The following is a 27,650-nucleotide window of genomic DNA, read 5'->3' as shown; positions in this document are numbered from 1 at the left end:
GATTTCAGGAAAACATCTCATCTATTGTTTGTATGCAGTGCCAGTGATGAAAGTCACTGTTTACTAGTGTTGTAGTTCTCGAGACCGGTCTCGGTCTTGGTCTTGTTCTCGTTTTGGAATCGACCGCATTTTTACTCGGTCTCGTCTCAGTCTCAGACAAAGAGGACTCGGAATTTTATTTCAAGACCGGTCAAGACCACATCTGATTATTTTTTATCATTAATTTTATGCAGTTTATTCAGTTTTGGCAGATGATGTTGGCATTGTTTAAGCATTGTTTAAGTTTCTCCCAATGAGAATTTTATTACTAAAAACACTTGCATTGTGTTAAGTGGATGGCAAGCCATGAAAAGACAGTTCAGAATAAATGGTTCCCACATATCTGCAATGCCTTTGATTATTTTATCAACTTCTCTGATGGCATACACACACACACACACACACACACAAACAGACAAGGGGCCCTATCTTGCACCCAGCGCAATTGACAGGGGTTTTCACACTGCGCTTAACCCTGGGTTATCTTCATTCTAAACCCCGCTTTTAACCCTGGGTTAAGGAGCGTTTCACACCTGTAATTTGAAAGCGGTGTTAGCACCGCTTTTTACCCAGGGTTAAGAAACCCTGCTCTGAAGCAGGGTTAGCACCGCATTTGTGGTGTTAACCCTGCATTGTGGTGCCAAACGCATGCAGTGTGAAACGAAGCAGGGTTAGAATGTTATGATTCGAATTGATAATTACAGACAGGTGTGTTGAAACTGGGTTGGAGACTCCTGACCCAGGGTTTAGGAATGCACAGTGTGAAACGTCAAATTATGAATACCCAGGGTTATCTCTAAACCCCTGGTTAAGTTTGAACAGTGTGAAACATGAAAAAAATAACCCAGGATTCCGTTAACCCTGGGTTTAGAATAACCCAGGGTTAACAATTTCAGGTGTGAAAAGCCCTTTTGTCAGTGACGCATGTATCATTCGTATTTTGCACCGGCGGGTTTTTCCCTCCACAGACGCACGCCGGCAAACTAGGGAATGAACTTGCGCTCCCTGGGCGGTTCAGCGCAAAAAAGGAGGCGTGTTCCTGCGCAAACCATCCCTGATGCTATTTTGCAGTTTCAAAAAACAATTGCGCCACTGACCAAAAAAAACTAGTCTAAAGTTAGTGCCGCGTTGCGCGTGGTTCATTATGCTATTTTAAGGGCGCATGCTTTACCATAATGTATAGCGTGCACAACGCGCACACACTTTGCTTATCTAATCTACACAGATGCAACAGTTATTTTTGCAAATCATAAATTGTTACAATAAAAAATATTAACACATGAGATAAGGAAAATCATAGTGGTGAGCATTGTGGTGATAGTTTTTATTTATTGTGTGGCTGCGTTAAAAAATTCTCATGCAAATAACGAATAAAATATTTTCATAAGTTTGTTGTGTGGCTGTATTACATTTATTTTATGTAAATAATAATTAAAATGTTTTCATAAGAAACCTTAAAGTATATGAACTTGATTTGTAAGTGTACTTTGGGGTTGGACCTTGCTTGCGTTTCTTGGGTCCGATTTTAAATCCCCCAAACCCTTTCAGCGGTGAGGGTGGACGCAGCGATGTCCTCTGCTGGCGTCAGGTCATGTGTAGAGGCAGATCCACCTACCGTTACACGGCGTGCCTAATTTATGCTGGCAAGCTTGGGATTCCCCCGTCTCCTGACATCATTGTAGCCCTTGGCGCAACGATGGGGATGCCAGCTGATGAGACAAATGTCAAACAATTTACGAATGGAGATGATTAGCTAAAAAAAAAAAAACATAAGTCCAAAACTGCATCCCGGTCATAACTTATTCGAAGGAGACTACATAAGCTGTTGGACAAGTCATTTTTAGCCTAGTTTTAGCCATTTTTGGCACAGTCACATCTTTAAAAGTGGATTTAAATGTCCTTTGGTCAAATGTAATCCTGTGAGCTCAAATTTGATTTCAAATTAAAGTTAAATAATCACTAGGCCGTTGGCGCCCTCTGCAGGCATTTCTTATACATAATGTTATATTACATTATACTGTATATTGTAACCAGGGCCGCATTAATGCATGGGCTTACCTGGGCTTAAGCCCAGGGCCTCGGGCTGGAAAGGGCCCCGAGATGCCGGAAAAAAAGGACAACCGCATTTTATAAAAAGTTGATACTCCCTTTAAAATTATGCTTAATCGCTTTGCTTTGAATGTCCGTCCGTGAATGCAGTTCCTGCGCAAGAAAATCTCTCACTTACTGTAGGCTACCCTGCAATCATTAGTGAGCTTTTTAAAATTTCTGTCTGAAATATCCATTATTGCATTTCTGATGAACAAAGACGAAACTGAGGACGCGTTTTTATCTTAATATGAAAGACAACGTGTAATCAATAAATGATTCCTCGTAACATTTTAAAGCCAAGATGTACAGAACAACCCACAAAGATATAACACAAAACATTTTTGATAACTAAATCTAATAAATAACAAATTAGATTCTGCCTCGGAAGCCATGGCTAAGTTCAGCGATCTTATTTCATTTTGAGATTTAGCGTGGCAAGGAAATAAAAGACGAGAAATTACATATAATTGGTTACTGTAAATTATAAAGACAAGCTTTGTATACAATTCCTTAAACGGTTCATTTATAACCAAGAAAACACTGAAATTAATCATTTCATAGACACTGTATATGCTTTATTATTTTGCACAGAAATATCTGATTGCTTACTTTCACTTTGATCATCTCTGTATTCACTTGAAACACCTGATGATGAACATTTGTTTCAGGAATCTCTTTTCTATCATTTGAAAGTTATATTAATATTAAAATATTAAATCACAAGAGAGACAATTGTGTCAGATTCGGTAGAGATATTTATATTCGGTGTCATCACCGAAATTAAATAATAAAAAAAATGGCTTACCTGTTTTGTAGCTAAACTTTTGACAAGTTAAGCAACCTTTTTAAATACATTTTAAAACTTATACTTGTCGAAAAAAATCTGTTTTTTGATGTTTAGTTTGATGAACACGTAAATATGATCACGCAGAACACCAAGCGCGTTCCGCTATATTGAATGTGACAGCATGCAACAGCGCAACATCGACACAACGGAAAGCAATCCAAAACTTACAGAACTTAAATTAGATCAGAATTTACCTTTATAATTAATAAAAGATAAAAACAAAATGAAGTCAGAATCAATAAGGTGCAGAACATGGGTGCAAAATGATTAAATGCGCAGGGGAATAAAACACAAGCCACAAATATCAGATAACACTAAGTAATCTATAAATTAAATAAAAATAAAGAAATATTAAAATAAAATTTAAAATAACGAAAGTATAGAATTTCCTGTTTTGTCTTTTAAATAGCAGAAACAAAGAGACTTTGCAATGGTTTCTGGATATGGATGTGTAGCCCTGTCACTTGATTTAGGTTATTAACAGACTTTAAAAATATTTATTGAAAGCTACTTTTTCACATATTATTTACGTAGTATTATCATAATAGGCTGTATATTTTTTTATATTGGGAGAAAGCTGTTATATGTGAAATCAGATAATGTGCACTCTTATACAGCCAAAATTAAATGATCCTCATTTTATAACAGAACTGCGACGATTGACTGTGCAGTAGTCGAATCAGGCTTCTCCTGTCAAAGCATCGAATCTTAAACTATTCTGGTCACCTCTAGCTAGGACTATGTTATGCAGTGATATTTGTGTATATTGTGGGAATTCTGATATGGTTTTAATATTTTGTTATTGCATTTATTCCAGCAAAATAAAAGCCTGACAACTTGCACTTAGTGCCCTGCTAAAAAAACAGCATACCAGCAAGACCAGCATATGTTGTGTTTTGGTGCTGGTTTGCTAGTGAACACCAGCTAAGCCAGCACCAGCATTAGCACCAGCTAAACAAGCACCAAACCAGCATTAGCACCAGCATCCCATGCTGGTCATACCAGCAAGACCAGCATATGTTGTGTTTTGGTGCTGGTGGAGACCACCAGCTTAACCAGCATAGACCAGCATAATTCCCATGCTGGTTTGATGCTGTTTTTTCAGCAGGGTTATTATAAAGATTGTGTGAATGTAGGCTGCAATTCTGGTGGATGAAGGGCCACACAAAAGGGTAAAGCCCAGGGGCCCCTTACAGTGTTAATGCGGCCCTGATTGTAACGCTGTTGTTCAATAAAAAGATGTAAAACATTGTGTGACAAAGTGAACACCAGCGGTTCACCTTTGACGTGGGTAAGTCCCAAAAAATAAAGAAAAAATCCACAAAACAAAAATGATGGCTCAGACCGCAACTGTACTCTTGTACAAAGTGAAGTTTATTTACATTGAATCAGGAGAAAAACCAAGGTGATATATTTATATTTACAAGTGTAGAAACCAAAACCCAAAAACTAAATAAAACAAAACAATGACGAAAAATATACACAACTAAATATTCACAATATATTGATAGCAACGTCTCCACAACCACTCACTCCGGTCGACTTGGTAAACAAGTCCTGATTGTGAGTCTGGCCTCCCTCTTTATAGAGCCAGACTCCTCCCCTTCAATGGGAGTTCCCATAACCAGGTAAGTATCCAGGTAAGTATTTTAAATTGCCATTAAACTCAGATCCAGTAAGTTTAAACACATAAACATGACATTATATACACATAACAAAACATCTATTTGACACATATTAAAAACATAATTTAACACATAGCCCCTTTAACAATGACATACAAAAACAACACCCCCCTATATACAAACATAATGGACTCTGCCAACCTTCGCGAATACTGCGCCGGCGCGGCACACTCTGTGACGTCATAAGCGTGTGCCGCTCAATCGCTCAGGTTCGCCGGCGCAGCATCCCATCCCGGAAGGCTGGCTAAACAAACAAACCAAACAAACAAACAAAACAAAGTGTGTGCATGTGTATGAAGTAACAGGATTAACTGGGGGAAATGTTGATGAGTGAAATGTCCATGTGAATCGGCTTCGTGTGCACCCGCCGCCGAATCGGAGTATAATTAAGGTAAGTGTATGCGGTGTATGTGCGTGTATGTATGTGTGTGTGCGCCAGTGTTGCCTGCTCAGCGTGGTTGGCGATCATGCTCCATCACATTACCTTCCCCCTCTCCAAGCCGCGTACTGGCCGGGAAACGAGACAGGTAGTCGGCGACCACATTTTGCTTCCCTGGTCGATGTCGTACCTTGAAGTTGTAGGGTTGGAGATTGAGGTACCACCTTGTCACCCTGGAATTTCTGTCCTTCATTGTATGCAGCCAGGTCAGGGCTCGATGGTCTGTTTCCAGGTCAAACTCCCGCCCTAGGAGATAATAGCGGAGGCTATCCAGACTCCACTTGATGGCTAGGCACTCCTTTTCCACCGCTGAGTATCTGGTCTCTCGAGGCAACAACTTCCGGCTTAAGTAAAGCACTGGTAACTCTCGCCCCGCTTCGCCCTGGACCAAGACTGCCCCTACTCCTGTTGCTGAGGCATCTACCTGGACCAGGAACCGCTGGGTGAAATCGGGACTCTGGAGTACTGGGTTGGCACACATCTTGTCTTTCAGGGTCCTGAACGCCACTTCAGTATCTTCGGTCCAGGGTATTGGGTTTTTGATGTTTTTCCCTAGCAGGTTCGTTAGTGGCACAGCGATGGCAGCAAATTCAGGGATAAATCTTCGGTACCACCCAGCAAGACCCAAGAAAGACCTCACCTCTTTCTTTGTGGTTGGTCTGGGGCTCCGTCAAATCGCTTCCACTTTGTCCACTTGAGGACGCAGCTGTCCCCTTCCCAGTTGGTAACCCAGGTAACAAGTTTCTTCTTTCGCCCAGTTACACTTGTCAACGTTTAACGTCAAACCTGCTTCTTGAATCTTCTTTAGAGTTCTTTCTATATGTTTTAGATGCTCACCCCATGAATGACTGTAGATGACCACATCGTCTAGGTATGCTGCAGACCACTCTTCACATCCTTCAAGCACCTTGTCCATTAACCTCTGAAAGGTCGCCGGTGCCCCATGCAGGCCAAATGGCAGGACCGTGAACTGGAATAGTCCTAGAGGTGTGCGGAACGCGGTGTAGGGCCTTGAAGCTGGATCTAAGGGTACCTGCCAGTACCCCTTACACAGGTCCAACGTGGTGATGTACTGTGCCTTACCTATTCTTTCCAGAAGGTCATCCACTCTAGGCATTGGGTAGGCATCAAATTTAGATTGGCTGTTCAATCTCCTGAAATCAATGCAGATCCGTAACGACCCATCCTTCTTCGGTACGATCACTACCGGACTGCTCCACTCACTTGAAGAAGGCTCTATCACTCCAAGCTCTCTCATAACTGTGACCTCCTCCTTTAGTGGTTCGACTAGCCGCTCTGGTACTCTGTAAGGCCGCTGTCTTGAAGGTGTCGGATCAGATAAGTGGATGGTGTGATGTGCCAGCTCCGTCCGCCCAGGCCTCTGACGGAACATCTCAGGAAACTGGTTCAGTAGCTGTTGCAGGTCTCGTTGCTTGAGGTCCTTTAGGTGACTCAGATCCACCACAGACGCTCTCTGCTCCACTCTGGACTCTGCAGCATCATCCTCCACACTCTCCACCTTCCGCACCAGCAGTGACTTTTCAGACGTCTTTCCAGTTGGCTCCTTCCACTCTTTCAGTAGGTTCACGTGGTATGTTTGCTTGGTCTTGCCTTTATCAGGGTGATAGACTTCGTAGGTTACTGGCCCCATCTTCCGGATCACATTGTATGGACCCTGCCACTTGGCCAGCAATTTATTTGATGACGTAGGTAATAGGAGTAGTACCTTTTGTCCTGGCTTGTACTCTCGGTTCCTTGCATTCTGGTCGTACCAACTCTTTTGTGCTCTTTGCGCCTCTTGTAGGTTCTCCCTTGCCTCTTCTCTATTCCGCTCCAGCCGATCTCGCATCTCTAGCACATACTGGACGATACCTCTCTCTCCAGGTTTAGATGCAGAACCCTCCCAACTCGTTCTCAGTAGGTCTAGGGGTCCTTGCACTTGTCAGCCGTACAAGAGTTCAAACGGTGAGAAGCCAGTTGACGCTTGGGGTACTTCTCTGTGTCTGCCACAAACTTCCTCAGAATGCATTTCAAAGTCTGGTTGAATCTCTCCACCAGGCCATCTGTCTGGGGATGATAAGGAGTTGTTCTTATGGCGGTGATGCCCAATTGTCGATTCAGCTGTCCCATCAGCTTTGAGGTGAAATTTGTGCCTTGGTCTGTCAGGATCTCGTCGGGTATTCCCACCCTAGAGAATAACTGGATGAGAGCATGAATTACCTTGGCTGTTGTGATCGATCGTAGTGGGAAAGCTTCTGGGTATCGTGTTGCATAATCGCTGACCACCAAGATGTACTGATATCCTGTACTGCTCTTTTCCAATGGTCCGACAATGTCCATCGCAATGCGTCTGAAAGGAACAGAGATAACAGGGAGAGGTTGCAGGGGAGCTCTACCCCGCTGAGATACAACACTGCTCTTTTGGCAGATGGAACATGTGTTGCAATATGTTTACATCAGTAAACAGTGTTGGCCAGTGAAAACGTGATGATATGCGTGCATATGTTTTCTGGCGGCCAAGGTGACCAGCCCAGGGCACTGAATGCCCGTTCCTTCCATGCAAATACAACACATTATTCAACACAACGTATGATTCATCACACACATTTGGATTTCCCAACTGTTCAGCTTTATCAAATAAAGGTTTTAAAGTGCTCCATCACACATTGTAAGGTTTCTTGTACTCCTACAACAGCAATTATTTTTAAGTAACTGTCAGTAAATAAACATGCCAAATCCCTTTATAATGTTATCTCTGACATCCTGCAGTTTTTTTACATGCTGCAGTTAGTATGTTTTGTCTGTAGTAACTATTTGAAGCATTTTCAGTTCAATTAAATTGTCAGTAGTAGTTTCTTATGAGACCATCAATAAATAAATGTGTTAAAAATAAGTCATGCGCATGCTGTAAGATAAAACACCTAAGAACATTCAAATTAATTTAGTTCAGATTTTAAATTATAAATAAATGAGTCACATAATATTCAGATGAAGCAATTTATTTTAAATAATTGCAAAAGCATTTAAACACACATACACAAAAGTTTTGTTTTTCTGTAAACAACTTTTAAAGGCTACTACGTCTCATCCACTAACAACTTTCTAATAAATACAGATGAATGACAATTCATTTTTTTGTAAAAATAAATAACCTTAAGTTAATAAGTTAAATAAAAAATACTCAATAATTTACTTAAGCCTTAAAAATACTGGTAGGTTCTGGATTTCCTTCAGGCTGATAGAGCATTGCTGTGCTTTAAAAAACTGACTAGCAGGGCAGAAAATAGTTGTTGTCCAGGACACGGAACAGCGTCTTGTAATAGGATTCAAACTCAAACATTTTGGATCCACTGAAGAGATACATGAAACCTGAAATAACAATAAAATACAAAATGTAAATATAGGGTTGGATAAGTCATCATTAAGGATTTGCTAAACAGATTTGTGATTTTCAGTTTTTTTATGTGTACCTCTGTACTGGAAGGCCGCCGTCACCTTCCCTGTCATTCCTGGGAACACATCTTTCACCTGATAGCCTTCATCCATTCTCCGTGTCATCTCATCGTAACTACAAAATAATCAATCCTCCTATTACTTGAAGATTCTTAAAAATGATTATTAGACTGTTAAAGTGATTTACTTACCTATAAATCTTATTGTCAGCAAAAAACAGGATTTTGTTGGTCTCCTCATCATAGAGCGCAGCGTCAACTTTCTTCACCTCATTTGGCAAACCGAAGCTGCTGAGATCCTTAGGATATCCTCGTGCCAAATCATAGCCATAGAGAGCCCAAACCTTTTCACCTGCATGACAACATTTCTAAATGATATATCTTACATTTCCTAATCATACAGGTTATGGTTTTAAGGTTTATAACTTTAAAAAGGTAAACTTTGTCGTCCGATGGGCTCTCGAATGCTGCATCAATGTTATCTGGAATCTCAGGCCAGAAGGCTTTGATGAGATGATGCTCAACTGTGTTACTCAATGGATAACTGCGCCAGAAGAAGCTGTAACAAAAGTCAGACACCAGCAGTTCAGATCTGACTTGTCTAAGCTCATAAAGTCAGACGTTGGATATTGCAAAGCATTTCAGTCTCTGTTTACCTGCCCTTGAAAAACATTATCTCTCCTCTGAACATGGTGACAGCATCAAGAACCAGGTTAGGATTACATTTGTCTGGAGTGCTGGGTGCTGTGGGTGGGTATTTATCCGGTGTTTTATCAGGTGTTTCCTCAGATGTTTCATCAGGTGTTTCCTCGGGTGTTTCATCAGAGTTAGGGCCTGTTTGACAAAATCGGTTGGCCTAAGTGTAAGATTTTTTTTTTCAATTTTGGATCACCATTAATGATTATAACAACTTACCATAAAGATACTGGATACCGTTGACATCATCTTGAGGGAGGGCGAAAGTATTGACATCTCTGTAGACGTAGTTGGGATACATCAGCGCACCTGGATCCTGGGAATGTTGAAGACCCAATGAGTGTCCAAACTCATGAGCAGCCACCAGGAACAAATTGTACCCTAAAAATATGAGAAGCAGAAAATAAGTTTTATTTTTGTTCCAGAAATTGGTGTACTGGCAGCATTAAAGGTTTTATCAAATAAAATACTCACCTTTATTGGATTTGGTGAAGTCCTCATCATCATCAAAATGGGCATCACCACCAATATCATTATACGGATACGGAAAGAAGGCGTGAGCTAGAAAATTATTTGGCCCATCAAAGGGGGAACCGTCACCATGGTCTGGAAACAAGCAGAGATTTGGTTTTAATTATCATGTTATAAAACATTTACAAAATATTTCTCTACATGTAAGTAACTATTGCGAAATACATTTGATATGTGCCACTGTGTTTTGTCTAAAACATTTGAAACTTTCTTAAATATTATGTGTGCAGATATTTGACCCAATAATAATAGACTGATTTTCTCAACTATTTGTATTATTTAATTTTTACTTTTTTCATTTCATTTTAAATTTGTTTGTTTACCTGAAGATAATTTTGAATGAATTGTGTTATATAAAACACATAGACATATACTCACTTGGACATTATTCATGCCACATTTGACCCAACCAGTGGGTTGAAACAATCCAACATACAGGTAAGTTTATTTATAACCCAACGATTGGGTTTGTACATAATTTACACATCCATGAGTTAAAACAACCCAAAAAAATTTTACAGTGTAAGAAATCTGTATGAAATTGTTGTTATTTTAGTGATGTTAAGATTAATAAACTGACCTCTAACTGAAAAGGAGATCATGATATCAGCGGTTCCACTGAAGATACGAGTGAATCTGAGGGGAGTAACATCTGACCACACCTGCAGGGCTTTTTGAATTGCAGCATCCACATCAGCTTTCCTCATATCAGGTGTGTAGTTCTCAATTCTAAAATAAAGACAACAACGTAAATGTTAACAAATTTTCCTTGCTGATTTACCATCAAGCCTTCTTTTATCACCAGAAAGATTATGCTGGTAGAATAGCTTTACCAAGTCAGGACTGCTGGTGATCCAGTATAAACCGGCTTGATAATTTGTTTTAGTCCAAGCTGGTTATTTCACTAGGTTTTGTGTTTAAATCTGGTGTTTCTTACCTGTAGGTCAGGTCGTTTGTTTTCCATTTGTAGTCCACTCTAGAAACGGAATATGCCGCAACATCTGGAACACCACAGCGTGGCTGCTTCATCATGTTCAGTGTCTCTTCATTCAGATTTCCTGTTACTTTAAGTCCATAAAAAGTTTGCATCTCCTTCAGCCTCAGACTCATTGAACTGGAGCGTTGAGTACCGTCAGAGAGCCCCTCCGGCAGGGGGTACAACTTTTTCAGAAAACTCTGTAAAATAAGTAAGATAGTTTTCAAACTGAATAAAAAGCTTTTTTACACAAATGTCCCATGATGTAAATTAGAAAAACTAGATGATAGGAAATGAATTAGTAATTTAGTAATTTCAAAGTATGAGTATTACCTCAGCCATAGTCACATCTTTTTCATCAATAGGTGGCGGTATTGGGTTGGAGTAGCCAACGACCACCAAAGAGATGAGAATGCAGAGCTTGTAGCAGGTCATCTTGTTGTTTCTGATTCAAGAAACTGATGCTGGTCGTGTTGTGCTCCTGTCTTAAATACACAACCGATCAAGCGATTGTGCAAGACAAGAATGAGTCACATTCACACCTACAGTACCACCAACAAAATCATGGAAATGACACCGTTTGACCAAATAAGATAACATATGAACACATAAGTGATTTAACCTATTAAAATAATACATCAAATTTATACACTTGACCAAGACTTTTAACTTACCCAAGGGTTCGCTTGTATAAATATAAATATCAATATATATGTAATTTTTATTATTAAAAATACTGTAATGACTTTCATGTATAACAAAAACAACCGTGAAAAAACTTTTATTTACAATGTCAGATTTTATTTATGAAAACATTTTATTATGACATAAAGACTGTGAAAAAGTTTATTTATAAAATAAAATGCTGTCACTTAAATAAGATAAAAAAGTCACTTTTGTTTGTAACATAAAAAACTGTGTAATCACTTTTATTTATAACTTTACACAGTATTTTTAAAGTTATAAATAAAAGTGATTACATGGTATTTCTAATCATCTTTATTAATAACACAAACATTGACCTAGTTTCTTAAAAAATAAAAATCACTTTTATTTATAACTTTACAAATGTAATTCCTTTTTTTAAACACAAACAACATTGACCTAATTTCTGAAATAACTCATTTTATTTTCTCTGCAGTGTCCTGAATTCACAACAAATATACAAATATTCACAAATGTTGACATGACATACAACTTTTTACACTGAGGTTGTCTGAATATAATGGATTTTTCTGTGTGCAGGAAACTAAGTATACTATGATTTGGCCAAATGCAGGTATGCCAGTTAATATTACCATGTGGTGCTCAGTTATGATGGCAGTTATGATGGCTATATATAATTGTGTTTTATCTGAGTTATATGGCCATAATTGTGAGACACAATGAAACATTTTTAATCGGTTTATTTGTGTTTTTATAAATAATTCATTCTAAAATATGTTGTATTTTTTATATAAATGTAAAATATGGACAAGCCCAACTACCGGCTTAAATTAACACTGACAATGTCCATGTTTCAACCCATGGTTGTGTCAAATTTCTCAGCATTCTTTTGTAAAAGTGTAAAATAGTAATAATCCATGACCTTTTACTATCAAAACCATTTACTATTTTTTATATTTATAATCCATAATTTATCAGAAAAGTGATGTTTTTTGTAAGTAAACAGTTATGCAGTTATGTTGCAGCACAAAGCAAAATGATGCATATGCGTTTCACCTTTTATATGAAAATAATACGTTGAAGCAAGGCAAGGCAAGACAAGGTGGCGGATCCAAACGCAATCATTTATTGAAATGAATCCATTAACAGGGTAATCCATAAACAAAGTCCAATAAACAGGCAAAGGTTTACAAACACACGTAATCCATCCACAGCTGTGTTGAGATGGCAGTAAATATGTGATAGTTTGATAGAAAAATACTTATATTCACTTCTACATGCTTTATTTAATGTGATGGTTTTATTCATGTTTTTATTCAAGTTTCCTGTTGTTTTAAGTAAATATAATAACATTGCTTCACTAAAAATATATTCACATGGCCTGCATTTGTCTAGTTTATATTCAAGCTGTCGTCTGACCATACATATTATATTACAGCTGCTTGTTTTGTCCTTTAAGATAAGGAAAACCTACACTCTTAGAAATAGCATTTACATGAATGCTGTCACTGGGGATGTACCATTTAAAAACACACATTTGTAGTAGTAGTGTATATTTGTACCTAAATGGTACATATAAGGACCTTTTACTGTCCCAGTGACAGTATTTATACCTTAATTTAGACACTGTAGGCAGCTTCCTAAATCTAACCACATTCCGTTTCATCTGATGCACCCTTACGAAAATTAATCATTGTGGGTTTTTTTGTGTAGTAAAATGTTTTTTTGGTTATTGATTACTGTTTTTTTACAGTAACCATGGTTTAACTACACTGTAAAAAAAATTCCATAGAAATTACAATGTTATTGCAGCTGGGTTGCCGGTAATTTACCTTAGATTTTAATTTATCTTATTTATTGGCAAGAGTTTGTTCAAGGTTAAATAAATTTTAAATATTAACAAGTACATATTAACTATACAATAACAGCCTCATACAAAGCATTCTGGGAACCAGAAATCATCATCAACCTTTTTTTGGTTTTTGCTTCAGATTTTGTTTCTCAGAATGTTTTGCTTGATGCTGTTTTTTTAGTTTTACTCTGTAAAGAAAAAGACTTGTAAATGTTAAATGTTTATTTAACTTTGAACAAAATGTTGCCAGTAAAAAACATATATTTAAATCTACGGTAAATTAACGACAATCCAGCTGCAATTTCTACTGAATTTTTTTTACAGTGTATGGTTTTTGAAAAACATTGCTTTTAAAACAATGGACATTTTGTGTTAAGCATGGTTTTACTACAGTAACCATGTTTTTTTAACTGTGGTAAAACCATGGTTAATTTTCGTAAGGGCTTGGGTGTTGTCGCGTAACTGAAGTAAAGGTAACACTTTACAATAAGGGTGCACAAATAATCATGAATTCATGCTTAACTAATGCACAGATAATACTGAATTAATGTATTACTAATGATTATCTAAGCTATTCATTAGCTATTCATTAATGATTGCCTCATTAGCAACTAATGAAGAGTCTGTCTGATTAATATATTAGTTCATATATGAATTGTTATTAATTAAATATGTAATTGTGGATTAATTCCATCATCACTTCTTTTATGAACTAATAGTGTTAATTAATTTGTTAATTACCACAATGACCCAAAGCCTTATAATACAGGTAAACTAATATGCATTAATACTTTATTAATTACAGCATTAGTAGAGTGTTAATTAATACAATTACTAAATAATGAGTTAATAATGATGTGCCTCAACAAGTAAAGTCACAACATAATGATATATTTGCAAACCATTAGCTAATGATTAATTAATAATTAATGACCATCACTAGAGTTTATAAAAGCTATTTATTAAACACTGTTTCCAAAAACATTGCCAAAAACACATTTCCATAACACACTACATTTAAACACAACATAAAAAATAATATAAAATGAAATAATACAAAAAGAAGACTGATCAAAATTAGACAACACGTTCAGATACCTCACAGATATCTGTGTTAATCTGGCACCCGTGCTAATACATAACACAATGTACATTTTTAAGTCCAACCGTTTCAGTCTGTCAGTCGTAAAAATTTGATGGTAACAAACTCTGATAGAGAAAAAAAACATGCTGGATGGTAACAAACTCTGATAGAGAAAAAAACATGCACAGACAAATCCAAATTAAGTCCTGCGGCTTGTGACGACACATCGATGTCCTAAGACACTAAACGATCGGTTTGTGTGAAAAACCGAACAGTATTTATATAATTTTTTACCTCTAATACAACACTAACCCCAGAGCAACGCGTGCCTTCACATCACCGTTTTGTTTATTTTTCACATCACCATCTTATTCATCTAATGTTTAATGGCGGGTTGCGAAACAACTTTATAGGTGCACACTGCCATCTACTGTATCGGGAGCCCCATATAGTTTATAAGCGCCCTCATGCCGTGCACCTGATACAGTAGGGGGCGGTATGCACCTATCAAGTTGTTTTGCAACCCGCCATAAACATTTGATGAATAAAACGATGAAGTGAATGCACGTGTTGCTCTGGATAGTGTAAAAAATGGATAGAGGTAAAAAATTATATAAATATTGTTTTGTTTTTCACACAAACCGATCGTTTCGTGTCTTAGGACATCGATGTGTCGTCACGAGCCGCAGGGTTTAATTTGGATTTGTCTGCGTATGTTTTTTTTGTCTATCAGAGTTTGTTACCATTTACTTGTACGACTGGCAGACTGAAACAGCTGGACTTAAAAATGTACATTTGTGTTATGTATTTGCACAGGTGCCAGATTAATACGGATAACTGTGAGGTATCTGAACGTGTTGTCTAATTTTGATCAGTCTTCTTTTTGTATTATTTCATTTTATATTATTTTTGTAAATGTTTTGGTGTTGTGTTTAAATGTAGTGTGTTATGGAAATGTGTTTCTGGCAATGTTTTTGGAAACAGTGTTTAATAAATAGCTTTTATAAACTCCAGTGATGGTCATCAATTACCAACAAATCATTAGCTGGTGGTTTGCAGGTGTATCATTGTGCTGTGGCTTTGCTTGTTGAGGCACATCATTGTTGACTCGTTATTTAGTGATAGTGTTGGTTACAACACTGCTAATGCTGTAATTAATAATGTGTTCATGCAAATTAGTTTATCTGTATTATCTGGAAGTTGAATTTTAAGGCTTTGGATCATTGTGGTAATTAACAAATTAATTAACACTCTTAGTTCATAAAAGAAGTGATGATGGAATTAATCCACAATTACATATTTAATTAATAACAATTCATATATGAACTAATATATTAATCAGACAGACTCTTCATTAGTTGCTAATGAGGCAATCATTAATGAATAGCTTAGATAATCATTAGTAATACATTAATTCAGTATTGTCTGTGCATTGGTTGGGCATGAGTTCATGATTATTGGTGCACCCTTATTGTAAAGTGTTACCGAAGTAAATTACCAATCTGTATTTTTTATCGGTCTGGCTATTGCTAGACTGATCTCTAAAACAAATACCTTTTGTAATATTTTTTATTTTTAAATATATATATGTATTTTTGGTTTGCTAAAGAGGAGGGAAGACGACAAGCATGGATCTTAACTGTGCAGAGACATTTGCCAGCCAGACAAGAGTTCAAGGACCTGTAGCTGACATTGTATACATTTATTTTATACATTTATTTGTGATTTATTTCCCTAGAAAAACATTAGTGTAAAAGGACTCATTAATAGTTGTCATTGATTCTATGGAAGTCTACCGGAAGTTCCTCTTCTTAGTCCACATAAGCCGTTTGTTTATGATGTTGTTGCTGAAACTGTCTATATAGCTATTTTGCATTGCATCATCTTGAATCATAATTTTTGTGCAACCTCCTACACACCCCTAACAATTTACTATGGCCACCAGATGATTTCAGGAAAACATCTCATCTATTGTTTGTATGCAGTGCCAGTGATGAAAGTCACTGTTTACTAGTGTTGTAGTTCTCGAGACCGGTCTCGGTCTTGGTCTTGTTCTCGTTTTGGAATCGACCGCATTTTTACTCGGTCTCGTCTCAGTCTCAGACAAAGAGGACTCGGACTTTTATTTCAAGACCGGTCAAGACCACAACTGATTATTTTTTATCATTAATTTTATGCAGTTTATTCAGTTTTGGCAGATGATGTTGGCATTGTTTCAGCATTGTTTAAGTTTCTCCCAATGAGAATTTTATTACTAAAAACACTTGCATTGTGTTAAGTGGATGGCAAGCCATGAAAAGACAGTTCAGAATAAATGGTTCCCACATATCTGCAATGCCTTTGATTATTTTATCAACTTCTCTGATGGCATACACACACACACACACACAAACAGACAAGGGGCCCTATCTTGCACCCAGCGCAATTGACACTAGGGGTTTTCACACTGCGCTTAACCCTGGGTTATCTTCATTCTAAACCCCGCTTTTAACCCTGGGTTAAGGAGCGTTTCACACCTGTAATTTGAAAGCGGTGTTAGCACCGCTTTTTACCCAGGGTTAAGAAACCCTGCTCTGAAGCAGGGTTAGCACCGCATTTGTGGTGTTAACCCTGCATTGTGGTGCCAAACGCATGCAGTGTGAAACGAAGCAGGGTTAGAATGTTATGATTCGAATTGATAATTACAGACAGGTGTGTTGAAACTGGGTTGGAGACTCCTGACCCAGGGTTTAGGAATGCACAGTGTGAAACGTCAAATTATGAATACCCAGGGTTATCTCTTAACCCCTGGTTAAGTTTGAACAGTGTGAAACATGAAAAAAATAACCCAGGATTCGTTAACCCTGGGTTTAGAATAACCCAGGGTTAACAATTTCAGGTGTGAAAAGCCCTTTTGTCAGTGACGCATGTATCATTCGTATTTTGCACCGGCGCACAGCGGGTTTTTCCCTCCACAGACGCACGTCGGCAAACTAGGGAATGAACTTGCGCTCCCTGGGCGGTTCAGCGCAAAAAAGGAGGCGTGTTCCGGCGCAAACCATCCCTGATGCTATTTTGCAGTTTCAAAAAACAATTGCGCCACTGACCAAAAAAAACTAGTCTAAAGTTAGTGCCGCGTTGCGCGTGGTTCATTATGCTATTTTAAGGGCGCATGCTTGACCATAATGTATAGCGTGCACAACGCGCACACACTTTGCTTATCTAATCTACACAGATGCAACAGTTATTTTTGCAAATCATAAATTGTTACAATAAAAAATATTAACACATGAGATAAGGAAAATCATAGTGGTGAGCATTGTGGTGATAGTTTTTATTTATTGTGTGGCTGCGTTAAAAAATTCTCATGCAAATAACGAATAAAATATTTTCATAAGTTTGTTGTGTGGCTGTATTACATTTATTTTATGTAAATAATAATTAAAATGTTTTCATAAGAAACCTTAAAGTATATGAACTTGATTTGTAAGTGTACTTTGGGGTTGGACCTTGCTTGCGTTTCTTGGGTCCGATTTTAAATCCCCCAAACCCTTTCAGCGGTGAGGGTGGACGCAGCGATGTCCTCTGCTGGCGTCAGGTCATGTGTAGAGGCAGATCCACCTACACTGTAAAAAAAGTCCGTAAAAAATTCAATGTTATTGCAGCTGGGTTGCCGGTAATTCACCGCAGATCCACACCTATGTTATTCACTGGCAAGAGTTTGTTCAAAGTTAAAAAAATTTTAAATATTAACAAGTCTTTATCTTTACAGAATAAAACCATACAATAACAGCCTCATGCAAAGCATTCTGGGAACCAGAAATCATCATCAACCTTTTTCGTTTTGTTGCTTCAGATTTTGTTTCCCAAAATGTTTTGCTTGATGCTGTTTTTTAGTTTTACTCTGTAAAGACAAAGACTTGTAAATGTTAAATGTTCATTTACCTTTGAACAAAATGTTGCCAGTAAATAACATAAATTTAAATCTACGGTAAATTACCGGCAACTCAGCTGCAATTTCTACGGATTTTTTTTACAGTGTACCGTTACAAGGCGTGCCTAATTTATGCTGGCAAGCTTGGGATTCCCCCGTCTCCTGACATCATTGTAGCCCTTGGCGCAACAATGGGGATGCCAGCTGATGAGACAAATGTCAAACAATTTACGAATGGAGATGATTAGCTAAAAAAAAAAACCATAAGTCCAAAACTGCATCCCGGTCATAACTTATTCGAAGGAGACTACATAAGCTGTTGGACAAGTCATTTTTAGCCTAGTTTTAGCCATTTTTGGCACAGTCACATCTTTAAAAGTGGATTTAAATGTCCTTTGGTCAAATGTAATCCTGTGAGCTCAAATTTGATTTCAAATTAAAGTTAAATAATCACTAGGCCGTTGGCGCCCTCTGCAGGCATTTCTTATACATAATGTTATATTACATTATACTGTATATTGTAACGCTGTTGTTCAATAAAAAGATGTAAAACATTGTGTGACAAAGTGAACACCAGCGGTTTACCTTTGACGTGGGTAAGTCCCAAAAAATAAAGAAAAAATCCACAAAACAAAAATGATGGCTCAGACCGCAACTGTACTCTTGTACAAAGTGAAGTTTATTTACATTGAATCAGGAGAAAAACCAAGGTGATATATTTATATTTACAAGTGTAGAAACCAAAACCCAAAAACTAAATAAAACAAAACAATGACGAAAAATATACACAACTAAATATTCACAATATATTGATAGCAACGTCTCCACAACCACTCACTCCGGTCGACTTGGTAAACAAGTCCTGATTGTGAGTCTGGCCTCCCTCTTTATAGAGCCAGACTCCTCCCCTTCAATGGGAGTTCCCATAACCAGGTAAGTATCCAGGTAAGTATTTTAAATTGCCATTAAACTCAGATCCAGTAAGTTTAAACACATAAACATGACATTATATACACATAACAAAACATCTATTTGACACATATTAAAAACATAATTTAACACATAGCCCCTTTAACAATGACATACAAAACAACACCCCCCATATACAAACATAATGGACTCTGCCAACCTTCGCGAATACTGCGCCGGCGCGGCACACTCTGTGACGTCATAAGCGTGTGCCGCTCAATCGCTCAGGTTCGCCGGCGCAGCATCCCATCCCGGAAGGCTGGCTAAACAAACAAACCAAACAAACAAACAAAACAAAGTGTGTGCATGTGTATGAAGTAACAGGATTAACTGGGGGAAATGTTGATGAGTGAAATGTCCATGTGAATCGGCTTCGTGTGCACCCGCCGCCGAATCGGAGTATAATTAAGGTAAGTGTATGCGGTGTATGTGCGTGTATGTATGTGTGTGTGCGCCAGTGTTGCCTGCTCAGCGTGGTTGGCGATCGTGCTCCATCACATTACCTTCCCCCTCTCCAAGCCGCGTACTGGCCGGGAAACGAGACAGGTAGTCGGCGACCACATTTTGCTTCCCTGGTCGATGTCGTACCTTGAAGTTGTAGGGTTGGAGATTGAGGTACCACCTTGTCACCCTGGAATTTCTGTCCTTCATTGTATGCAGCCAGGTCAGGGCTCGATGGTCTGTTTCCAGGTCAAACTCCCGCCCTAGGAGATAATAGCGGAGGCTATCCAGACTCCACTTGATGGCTAGGCACTCCTTTTCCACCGCTGAGTATCTGGTCTCTCGAGGCAACAACTTCCGGCTTAAGTAAAGCACTGGTAACTCTCGCCCCGCTTCGCCCTGGACCAAGACTGCCCCTACTCCTGTTGCTGAGGCATCTACCTGGACCAGGAACCGCTGGGTGAAATCGGGACTCTGGAGTACTGGGTTGGCACACATCTTGTCTTTCAGGGTCCTGAACGCCACTTCAGTATCTTCGGTCCAGGGTATTGGGTTTTTGATGTTTTTCCCTAGCAGGTTCGTTAGTGGCACAGCGATGGCAGCAAATTCAGGGATAAATCTTCGGTACCACCCAGCAAGACCCAAGAAAGACCTCACCTCTTTCTTTGTGGTTGGTCTGGGGCTCCGTCAAATCGCTTCCACTTTGTCCACTTGAGGACGCAGCTGTCCCCTTCCCAGTTGGTAACCCAGGTAACAAGTTTCTTCTTTCGCCCAGTTACACTTGTCAACGTTTAACGTCAAACCTGCTTCTTGAATCTTCTTTAGAGTTCTTTCTATATGTTTTAGATGCTCACCCCATGAATGACTGTAGATGACCACATCGTCTAGGTATGCTGCAGACCACTCTTCACATCCTTCAAGCACCTTGTCCATTAACCTCTGAAAGGTCGCCGGTGCCCCATGCAGGCCAAATGGCAGGACCGTGAACTGGAATAGTCCTAGAGGTGTGCGGAACGCGGTGTAGGGCCTTGAAGCTGGATCTAAGGGTACCTGCCAGTACCCCTTACACAGGTCCAACGTGGTGATGTACTGTGCCTTACCTATTCTTTCCAGAAGGTCATCCACTCTAGGCATTGGGTAGGCATCAAATTTAGATTGGCTGTTCAATCTCCTGAAATCAATGCAGATCCGTAACGACCCAGCCTTCTTCGGTACGATCACTACCGGACTGCTCCACTCACTTGAAGAAGGCTCTATCACTCCAAGCTCTCTCATAACTGTGACCTCCTCCTTTAGTGGTTCGACTAGCCGCTCTGGTACTCTGTAAGGCCGCTGTCTTGAAGGTGTCGGATCAGATAAGTGGATGGTGTGATGTGCCAGCTCCGTCCGCCCAGGCCTCTGACGGAACATCTCAGGAAACTGGTTCAGTAGCTGTTGCAGGTCTCGTTGCTTGAGGTCCTTTAGGTGACTCAGATCCACCACAGACGCTCTCTGCTCCACTCTGGACTCTGCAGCATCATCCTCCACACTCTCCACCTTCCGCACCAGCAGTGACTTTTCAGACGTCTTTCCAGTTGGCTCCTTCCACTCTTTCAGTAGGTTCACGTGGTATGTTTGCTTGGTCTTGCCTTTATCAGGGTGATAGACTTCGTAGGTTACTGGCCCCATCTTCCGGATCACATTGTATGGACCCTGCCACTTGGCCAGCAATTTATTTGATGACGTAGGTAATAGGAGTAGTACCTTTTGTCCTGGCTTGTACTCTCGGTTCCTTGCATTCTGGTCGTACCAACTCTTTTGTGCTCTTTGCGCCTCTTGTAGGTTCTCCCTTGCCTCTTCTCTATACCGCTCCAGCCGATCTCGCATCTCTAGCACATACTGGACGATACCTCTCTCTCCAGGTTTAGATGCAGAACCCTCCCAACTCGTTCTCAGTAGGTCTAGGGGTCCTTGCACTTGCCAGCCGTACAAGAGTTCAAACGGTGAGAAGCCAGTTGACGCTTGGGGTACTTCTCTGTGTCTGCCACAAACTTCCTCAGAATGCATTTCAAAGTCTGGTTGAATCTCTCCACCAGGCCATCTGTCTGGGGATGATAAGGAGTTGTTCTTATGGCGGTAATGCCCAATTGTCGATTCAGCTGTCCCATCAGCTTTGAGGTGAAATTTGTGCCTTGGTCTGTCAGGATCTCGTCGGGTATTCCCACCCTAGAGAATAACTGGATGAGAGCATGAATTACCTTGGCTGTTGTGATCGATCGTAGTGGGAAAGCTTCTGGGTATCGTGTTGCATAATCGCTGACCACCAAGATGTACTGATATCCTGTACTGCTCTTTTCCAATGGTCCGACAATGTCCATCGCAATGCGTCTGAAAGGAACAGAGATAACAGGGAGAGGTTGCAGGGGAGCTCTACCCCGCTGAGATACAACACTGGTCTTTTGGCAGATGGAACATGTGTTGCAATATGTTTACATCAGTAAACAGTGTTGGCCAGTGAAAACGTGATGATATGCGTGCATATGTTTTCTGGCGGCCAAGGTGACCAGCCCAGGGCACTGAATGCCCGTTCCTTCCATGCAAATACAACACATTATTCAACACAACGTATGATTCATCACACACATTTGGATTTCCCAACTGTTCAGCTTTATCAAATAAAGGTTTTAAAGTGCTCCATCACACATTGTAAGGTTTCTTGTACTCCTACAACAGCAATTATTTTTAAGTAACTGTCAGTAAATAAACATGCCAAATCCCTTTATAATGTCATCTCTGACATCCTGCAGTTTTTTTACACGCTGCAGTTAGTATGTTTTGTCTGTAGTAACTATTTGAAGCATTTTCAGTTCAATTAAATTGTCAGTAGTAGTTTCTTATGAGACCATCAATAAATAAATGTGTTAAAAATAAGTCATGCGCATGCTGTAAGATAAAACACCTAAGAACATTCAAATTAATTTAGTTCAGATTTTAAATTATAAATAAATGAGTCACATAATATTCAGATGAAGCTATTTATTTTAAATAATTGCAAAAGCATTTAAACACACATACACAAAAGTTTTGTTTTTCTGTAAACAACTTTTAAAGGCTACTACGTCTCATCCACTAACAACTTTCTAATAAATACAGATGAATGACAATTCATTTTTTTGTAAAAATAAATAACCTTAAGTTAATAAGTTAAATAAAAAATACTCAATAATTTACTTAAGCCTTAAAAATACTGGTAGGTTCTGGATTTCCTTCAGGCTGATAGAGCATTGCTGTGCTTTAAAAAACTGACTAGCAGGGCAGAAAATAGTTGTTGTCCAGGACACGGAACAGCGTCTTGTAATAGGATTCAAACTCAAACATTTTGGATCCACTGAAGAGATACATGAAACCTGAAATAACAATAAAATACAAAATGTAAATATAGGGTTGGATAAGTCATCATTAAGGATTTGCTAAACAGATTTGTGATTTTCAGTTTTTTTATGTGTACCTCTGTACTGGAAGGCCGCCGTCACCTTCCCTGTCATTCCTGGGAACACATCTTTCACCTGATAGCCTTCATCCATTCTCCGTGTCATCTCATCGTAACTACAAAATAATCAATCCTCCTATTACTTGAAGATTCTTAAAAATGATTATTAGACTGTTAAAGTGATTTACTTACCTATAAATCTTATTGTCAGCAAAAAACAGGATTTTGTAGGTCTGCTCATCAAAGAGAGCAGCGTCAACTTTCTTCACCTCATTTGGCAAACCGAAGCTGCTGATATGCTTAGGATATCCTCGTGCCAAATCATAGCCATAGAGAGCCCAAACCTTTTCACCTGAATGAGGCATGACAACATTTCTAAATGATATATCTAACATTTCCCAATGACACCTGATCCAGGTTATGGTTTTAAGGTTTATACCTTTAAAAAGGTAAACTTTATCGTTCGATGGACTCTCAAATGCTGCATCAATGTTATCTGGAATCTCAGGCCAGAAGGCTTTGATGAGATGATGTTCAACTGTGTTACTCAATGGATAACTGCGCCAGAAGAAGCTGTAACAAAAGTCAGACACCAGCAGTTCAGATCTGACTTGTCTAAGCTCATAAAGTCAGACGTTGGATATTGCAAAGCATTTCAGTCTCTGTTTACCTGCCCTTGAAAAACATTATCTCTCCTCTGAACATGGTGACAGCATCAAGAACCAGGTTAGGATTACATTTGTCTGGAGTGCTGGGTGCTGTGGGTGGGTATTTATCAGGTGTTTCATCAGGTGTTTCCTCAGGTGTTTCATTAGGTGTTTCACCAGATGTTTCCTCAGATGTTTCATCAGGTGTTTCCTCAGATGTTTCATCAAAGTTAGGGCCTGTTTGACAAAATCGGTTGGCCTAAGTGTAAGATTTTTTTTTTTCAATTTTGGATCACCATTAATGATTGTAACAACTTACCATAAAGATACTGGATACCGTTGACATCATCTTGAGGGAGGGCGAAAGTATTGACATCTCTGTAGACGTAGTTGGGATACATCAGCGCACCTGGATCCTGGGAATGTTGAAGACCCAATGAGTGTCCAAACTCATGAGCAGCCACCAGGAACAAATTGTACCCTAAAAATATGAGAAGCAGAAAATAAGTTTTATTTTTGTTCCAGAAATTGGTGTACTGGCAGCATTAAAGGTTTTATCAAATAAAATACTCACCTTTATTGGATTTGGTGAAGTCCTCATCATCATCAAAATGGGCATCACCACCAATATCATTATACGGATACGGAAAGAAGGCGTGAGCTAGAAAATTATTTGGCCCATCAAAGGGGGAACCGTCACCATGGTCTGGAAACAAGCAGAGATTTGGTTTTAATTATCATGTTATAAAACATTTACAAAATATTTCTCTACATGTAAGTAACTATTGCGAAATACATTTGATATGTGCCACTGTGTTTTGTCTAAAACATTTGAAACTTTCTTAAATATTATGTGTGCAGATATTTGACCCAATAATAATAGACTGATTTTCTCAACTATTTGTATTATTTAATTTTTACTTTTTTCATTTCATTTTAAATTTGTTTGTTTACCTGAAGATAATTTTGAATGAATTGTGTTATATAAAACACATAGACATATACTCACTTGGACATTATTCATGCCACATTTGACCCAACCAGTGGGTTGAAACAATCCAACATACAGGTAAGTTTATTTATAACCCAACGATTGGGTTTGTACATAATTTACACATCCATGAGTTAAAACAACCCAAAAAAATTTTACAGTGTAAGAAATCTGTATGAAATTGTTGTTATTTTAGTGATGTTAAGATTAATAAACTGACCTCTAACTGAAAAGGAGATCATGATATCAGCGGTTCCACTGAAGATACGAGTGAATCTGAGGGGAGTAACATCTGACCACACCTGCAGGGCTTTTTGAATTGCAGCATCCACATCAGCTTTCCTCATATCAGGTGTGTAGTTCTCAATTCTAAAATAAAGACAACAACGTAAATGTTAACAAATTTTCCTTGCTGATTTACCATCAAGCCTTCTTTTATCACCAGAAAGATTATGCTGGTAGAATAGCTTTACCAAGTCAGGGCTGCTGGTGATCCAGTATAAACCGGCTTGATAATTTGTTTTAGTCCAAGCTGGTTATTTCACTAGGTTTTGTGTTTAAATCAGGTGTTTCTTACCTGTAGGTCAGGTCGTTTGTTTTCCATTTGTAGTCCACTCTAGAAACGGAATATGCCGCAACATCTGGAACACCACAGCGTGGCTTCTTCATCATGTTCAGTGTCTCTTCATTCAGATTTCCTGTTACCTTAAGTCCATAAAAAGTTTGCATCTCCTTCAGCCTCAGACTCATTGAACTGGAACGTTGAGTACCATCAGAGAGCCCCTCTGGCAGGGGGTACAACTTGTTCAGAAAACTCTGTAAAATAATTAAGATAGTTTTCAAACTGAATAAAAAGCTTTTTTACACAAGTGTCCCATGATGTAAATTAGAAAAACTAGATGATAGGAAATGAATTAGTAATTTAGTAATTTCAAAGTATGAGTATTACCTCAGCCATAGTCACATCTTTTTCATCAATAGGTGGCGGTATTGGGTTGGAGTAGCCAACGACCACCAAAGAGATGAGAATGCAGAGCTTGTAGCAGGTCATCTTGTTGTTTCTGATTCAAGAAACTGATGCTGGTCGTGTTGTGCTCCTGTCTTAAATACACAACAGATCCAACGATTGTGCAAGACAAGAATGAATCACATTTACACCTACCATCATGGAAATGACACCGTATGACCAAATAAGATAACATATGAACACATAGGTGATTTTACCTATTAAAATAATACATCAAATTTATACACTTGACCCAGACTTTTAACTTACCCAAGGGTTTGCTTGTATAAATATAAATATCAATATATATGTAATTTTTATTTTTAAAAATACTGTGTAATGACTTTCATGTATAACAAAAACAACTGTGAAAAAACTTTTATTTACAATGTAAGATTTTATTTATGAAAACGTTTATTTATGACATAAAGACTGTGAAAAAGTTTATTTATAAAATAAAATGCTGTCACTTAAAAAAGATAAAAAAGTCACTTTTGTTTGTAACATAAAAAACTGTGTAATCACTTTTATTTATAACTTTACACAGTATTTTTAAAGTTATAAATAAAAGTGATTACATGGTATTTCTAATCATCTTTATTAATAACACAAACATTGACCTAGTTTCTTAAAAAAAATGTCATCACTTTTATTTATGTAATTCCTTTTTTAAAACACAAACAACATTGACCTTATTTCTGAAATAACTAATTTTATTTTCTCTGCAGTGTCCTAAATTCACAACAAATATACAAATATTCACAACTGTTGACATGACATACAACTTTTTACACTGAGGTTGTCTGAATATAATGGATTTTTCTGTGTGCAGGAAACTAAGTATACTATGATTTGGCCAAATGCAGGTATGCCAGTTAATATTACCATGTGGTGCTCAGTTATGATGGCTGTTATGATGGCTATATATAATTGTGTTTTATCTGAGTTATATGGCCATAATTGTGAGACACAATGAAACATTTTTAATCGGTTTATTTGTGTTTTTATAAATAATTCATTCTAAAATATGTTGTATTTTTTATATAAATGTAAAATATGGACAAGCCCAACTACCGGCTTAAATTAACACTGACAATGTCCATGTTTCAACCCATGGTTGTGTCAAATTTCTCAGCATTCTTTTGTAAAAGTGTAAAATAGTAATAATCCATGACCTTTTACTATCAAAACCATTTACTATTTTTTATATTTATAATCCATAATTTATCAGAAAAGTGATGTTTTTTGTAAGTAAACAGTTATGCAGTTATGTTGCAGCTTACAAAGCAAAATGATGGGTGTGCATATGCGTTTCACCTTTTATAATAATACGTTGAAGCAAGGCAAGGCAAGACAAGGTGGCGGATCCAAACGCAATCATTTATTGAAATGAATCCATTAACAGGGTAATCCATAAACAAAGTCCAATAAACAGGCAAAGGTTTACAAACACACGTAATCCATCCACAGCTGTGTTGAGATGGCAGTAAATATGTGATAGTTTGTTAGAAAAATACTTATATTCCCTTCTACATGTTTCATTTAATGTGATGGTTTTATTCATTTTTTTATTCATGTTTCCTGTTGTTTTAAGTAAATTAAATAAAATCATTGCTTCACTAAAAATTTATATATTCACATGGCCTGCATTTGTCTACTTTGTATTCAAGCTGTCATCTGACCATACATATTAAATTACAGCTGCTTGTTTTGTCCTTTAAGATAAGGAAAACCTACACTCTTAGAAATAGCATTTACATGAATGCTGTCACTGGGGATGTACCATTTAAAAACACACATTTGTAGTAGTAGTGTATATTTGTACCTAAATGGTATATAAGGACCTTTTACTGTCC

The 27,650-nt window shown here is 38.1% G+C and overlaps 3 protein-coding genes across 3 annotated transcripts in view; all 3 read right to left on the bottom strand.

The window, feature by feature from the left end:
* Nucleotides 1–27,650, bottom strand: part of LOC129446679 (collagenase 3) — a 70,213-nt gene that overhangs the window by 31,755 nt on the left and 10,808 nt on the right. The window lies entirely within an intron of this gene.
* LOC141369085 (collagenase 3-like) lies at nucleotides 8,179–11,295 on the bottom strand. Its single transcript, XM_073874484.1, has 10 exons — nucleotides 11,090–11,295; nucleotides 10,718–10,956; nucleotides 10,361–10,509; nucleotides 9,724–9,855; nucleotides 9,469–9,630; nucleotides 9,210–9,387; nucleotides 8,981–9,112; nucleotides 8,746–8,907; nucleotides 8,572–8,669; nucleotides 8,179–8,470 (listed from the first exon to the last, which is right to left on the bottom strand). Exons 1-10 carry the CDS (start codon nucleotides 11,189–11,191, stop codon nucleotides 8,370–8,372), a joined length of 1,455 nt encoding a protein of 484 aa, XP_073730585.1. The 5' UTR covers nucleotides 11,192–11,295; the 3' UTR covers nucleotides 8,179–8,369.
* LOC129446669 (collagenase 3-like) lies at nucleotides 22,778–26,105 on the bottom strand. Its single transcript, XM_055207876.2, has 10 exons — nucleotides 25,738–26,105; nucleotides 25,366–25,604; nucleotides 25,009–25,157; nucleotides 24,372–24,503; nucleotides 24,117–24,278; nucleotides 23,821–24,034; nucleotides 23,590–23,723; nucleotides 23,343–23,502; nucleotides 23,169–23,266; nucleotides 22,778–23,067 (listed from the first exon to the last, which is right to left on the bottom strand). The coding sequence occupies exons 1-10, from the start codon at nucleotides 25,837–25,839 to the stop codon at nucleotides 22,967–22,969; spliced, it is 1,491 nt and encodes a 496-aa protein (XP_055063851.2). The 5' UTR covers nucleotides 25,840–26,105; the 3' UTR covers nucleotides 22,778–22,966.

The sequence above is a fragment of the Misgurnus anguillicaudatus genome, chromosome 12 (genome assembly GCF_027580225.2).
Source record: "Misgurnus anguillicaudatus chromosome 12, ASM2758022v2, whole genome shotgun sequence".
Lineage (NCBI taxonomy): Eukaryota > Metazoa > Chordata > Actinopteri > Cypriniformes > Cobitidae > Misgurnus > Misgurnus anguillicaudatus.
The sequence above is the reverse complement of the archived record's forward strand: the minus strand, read 5'-3'. Positions and strand labels throughout refer to the sequence as shown.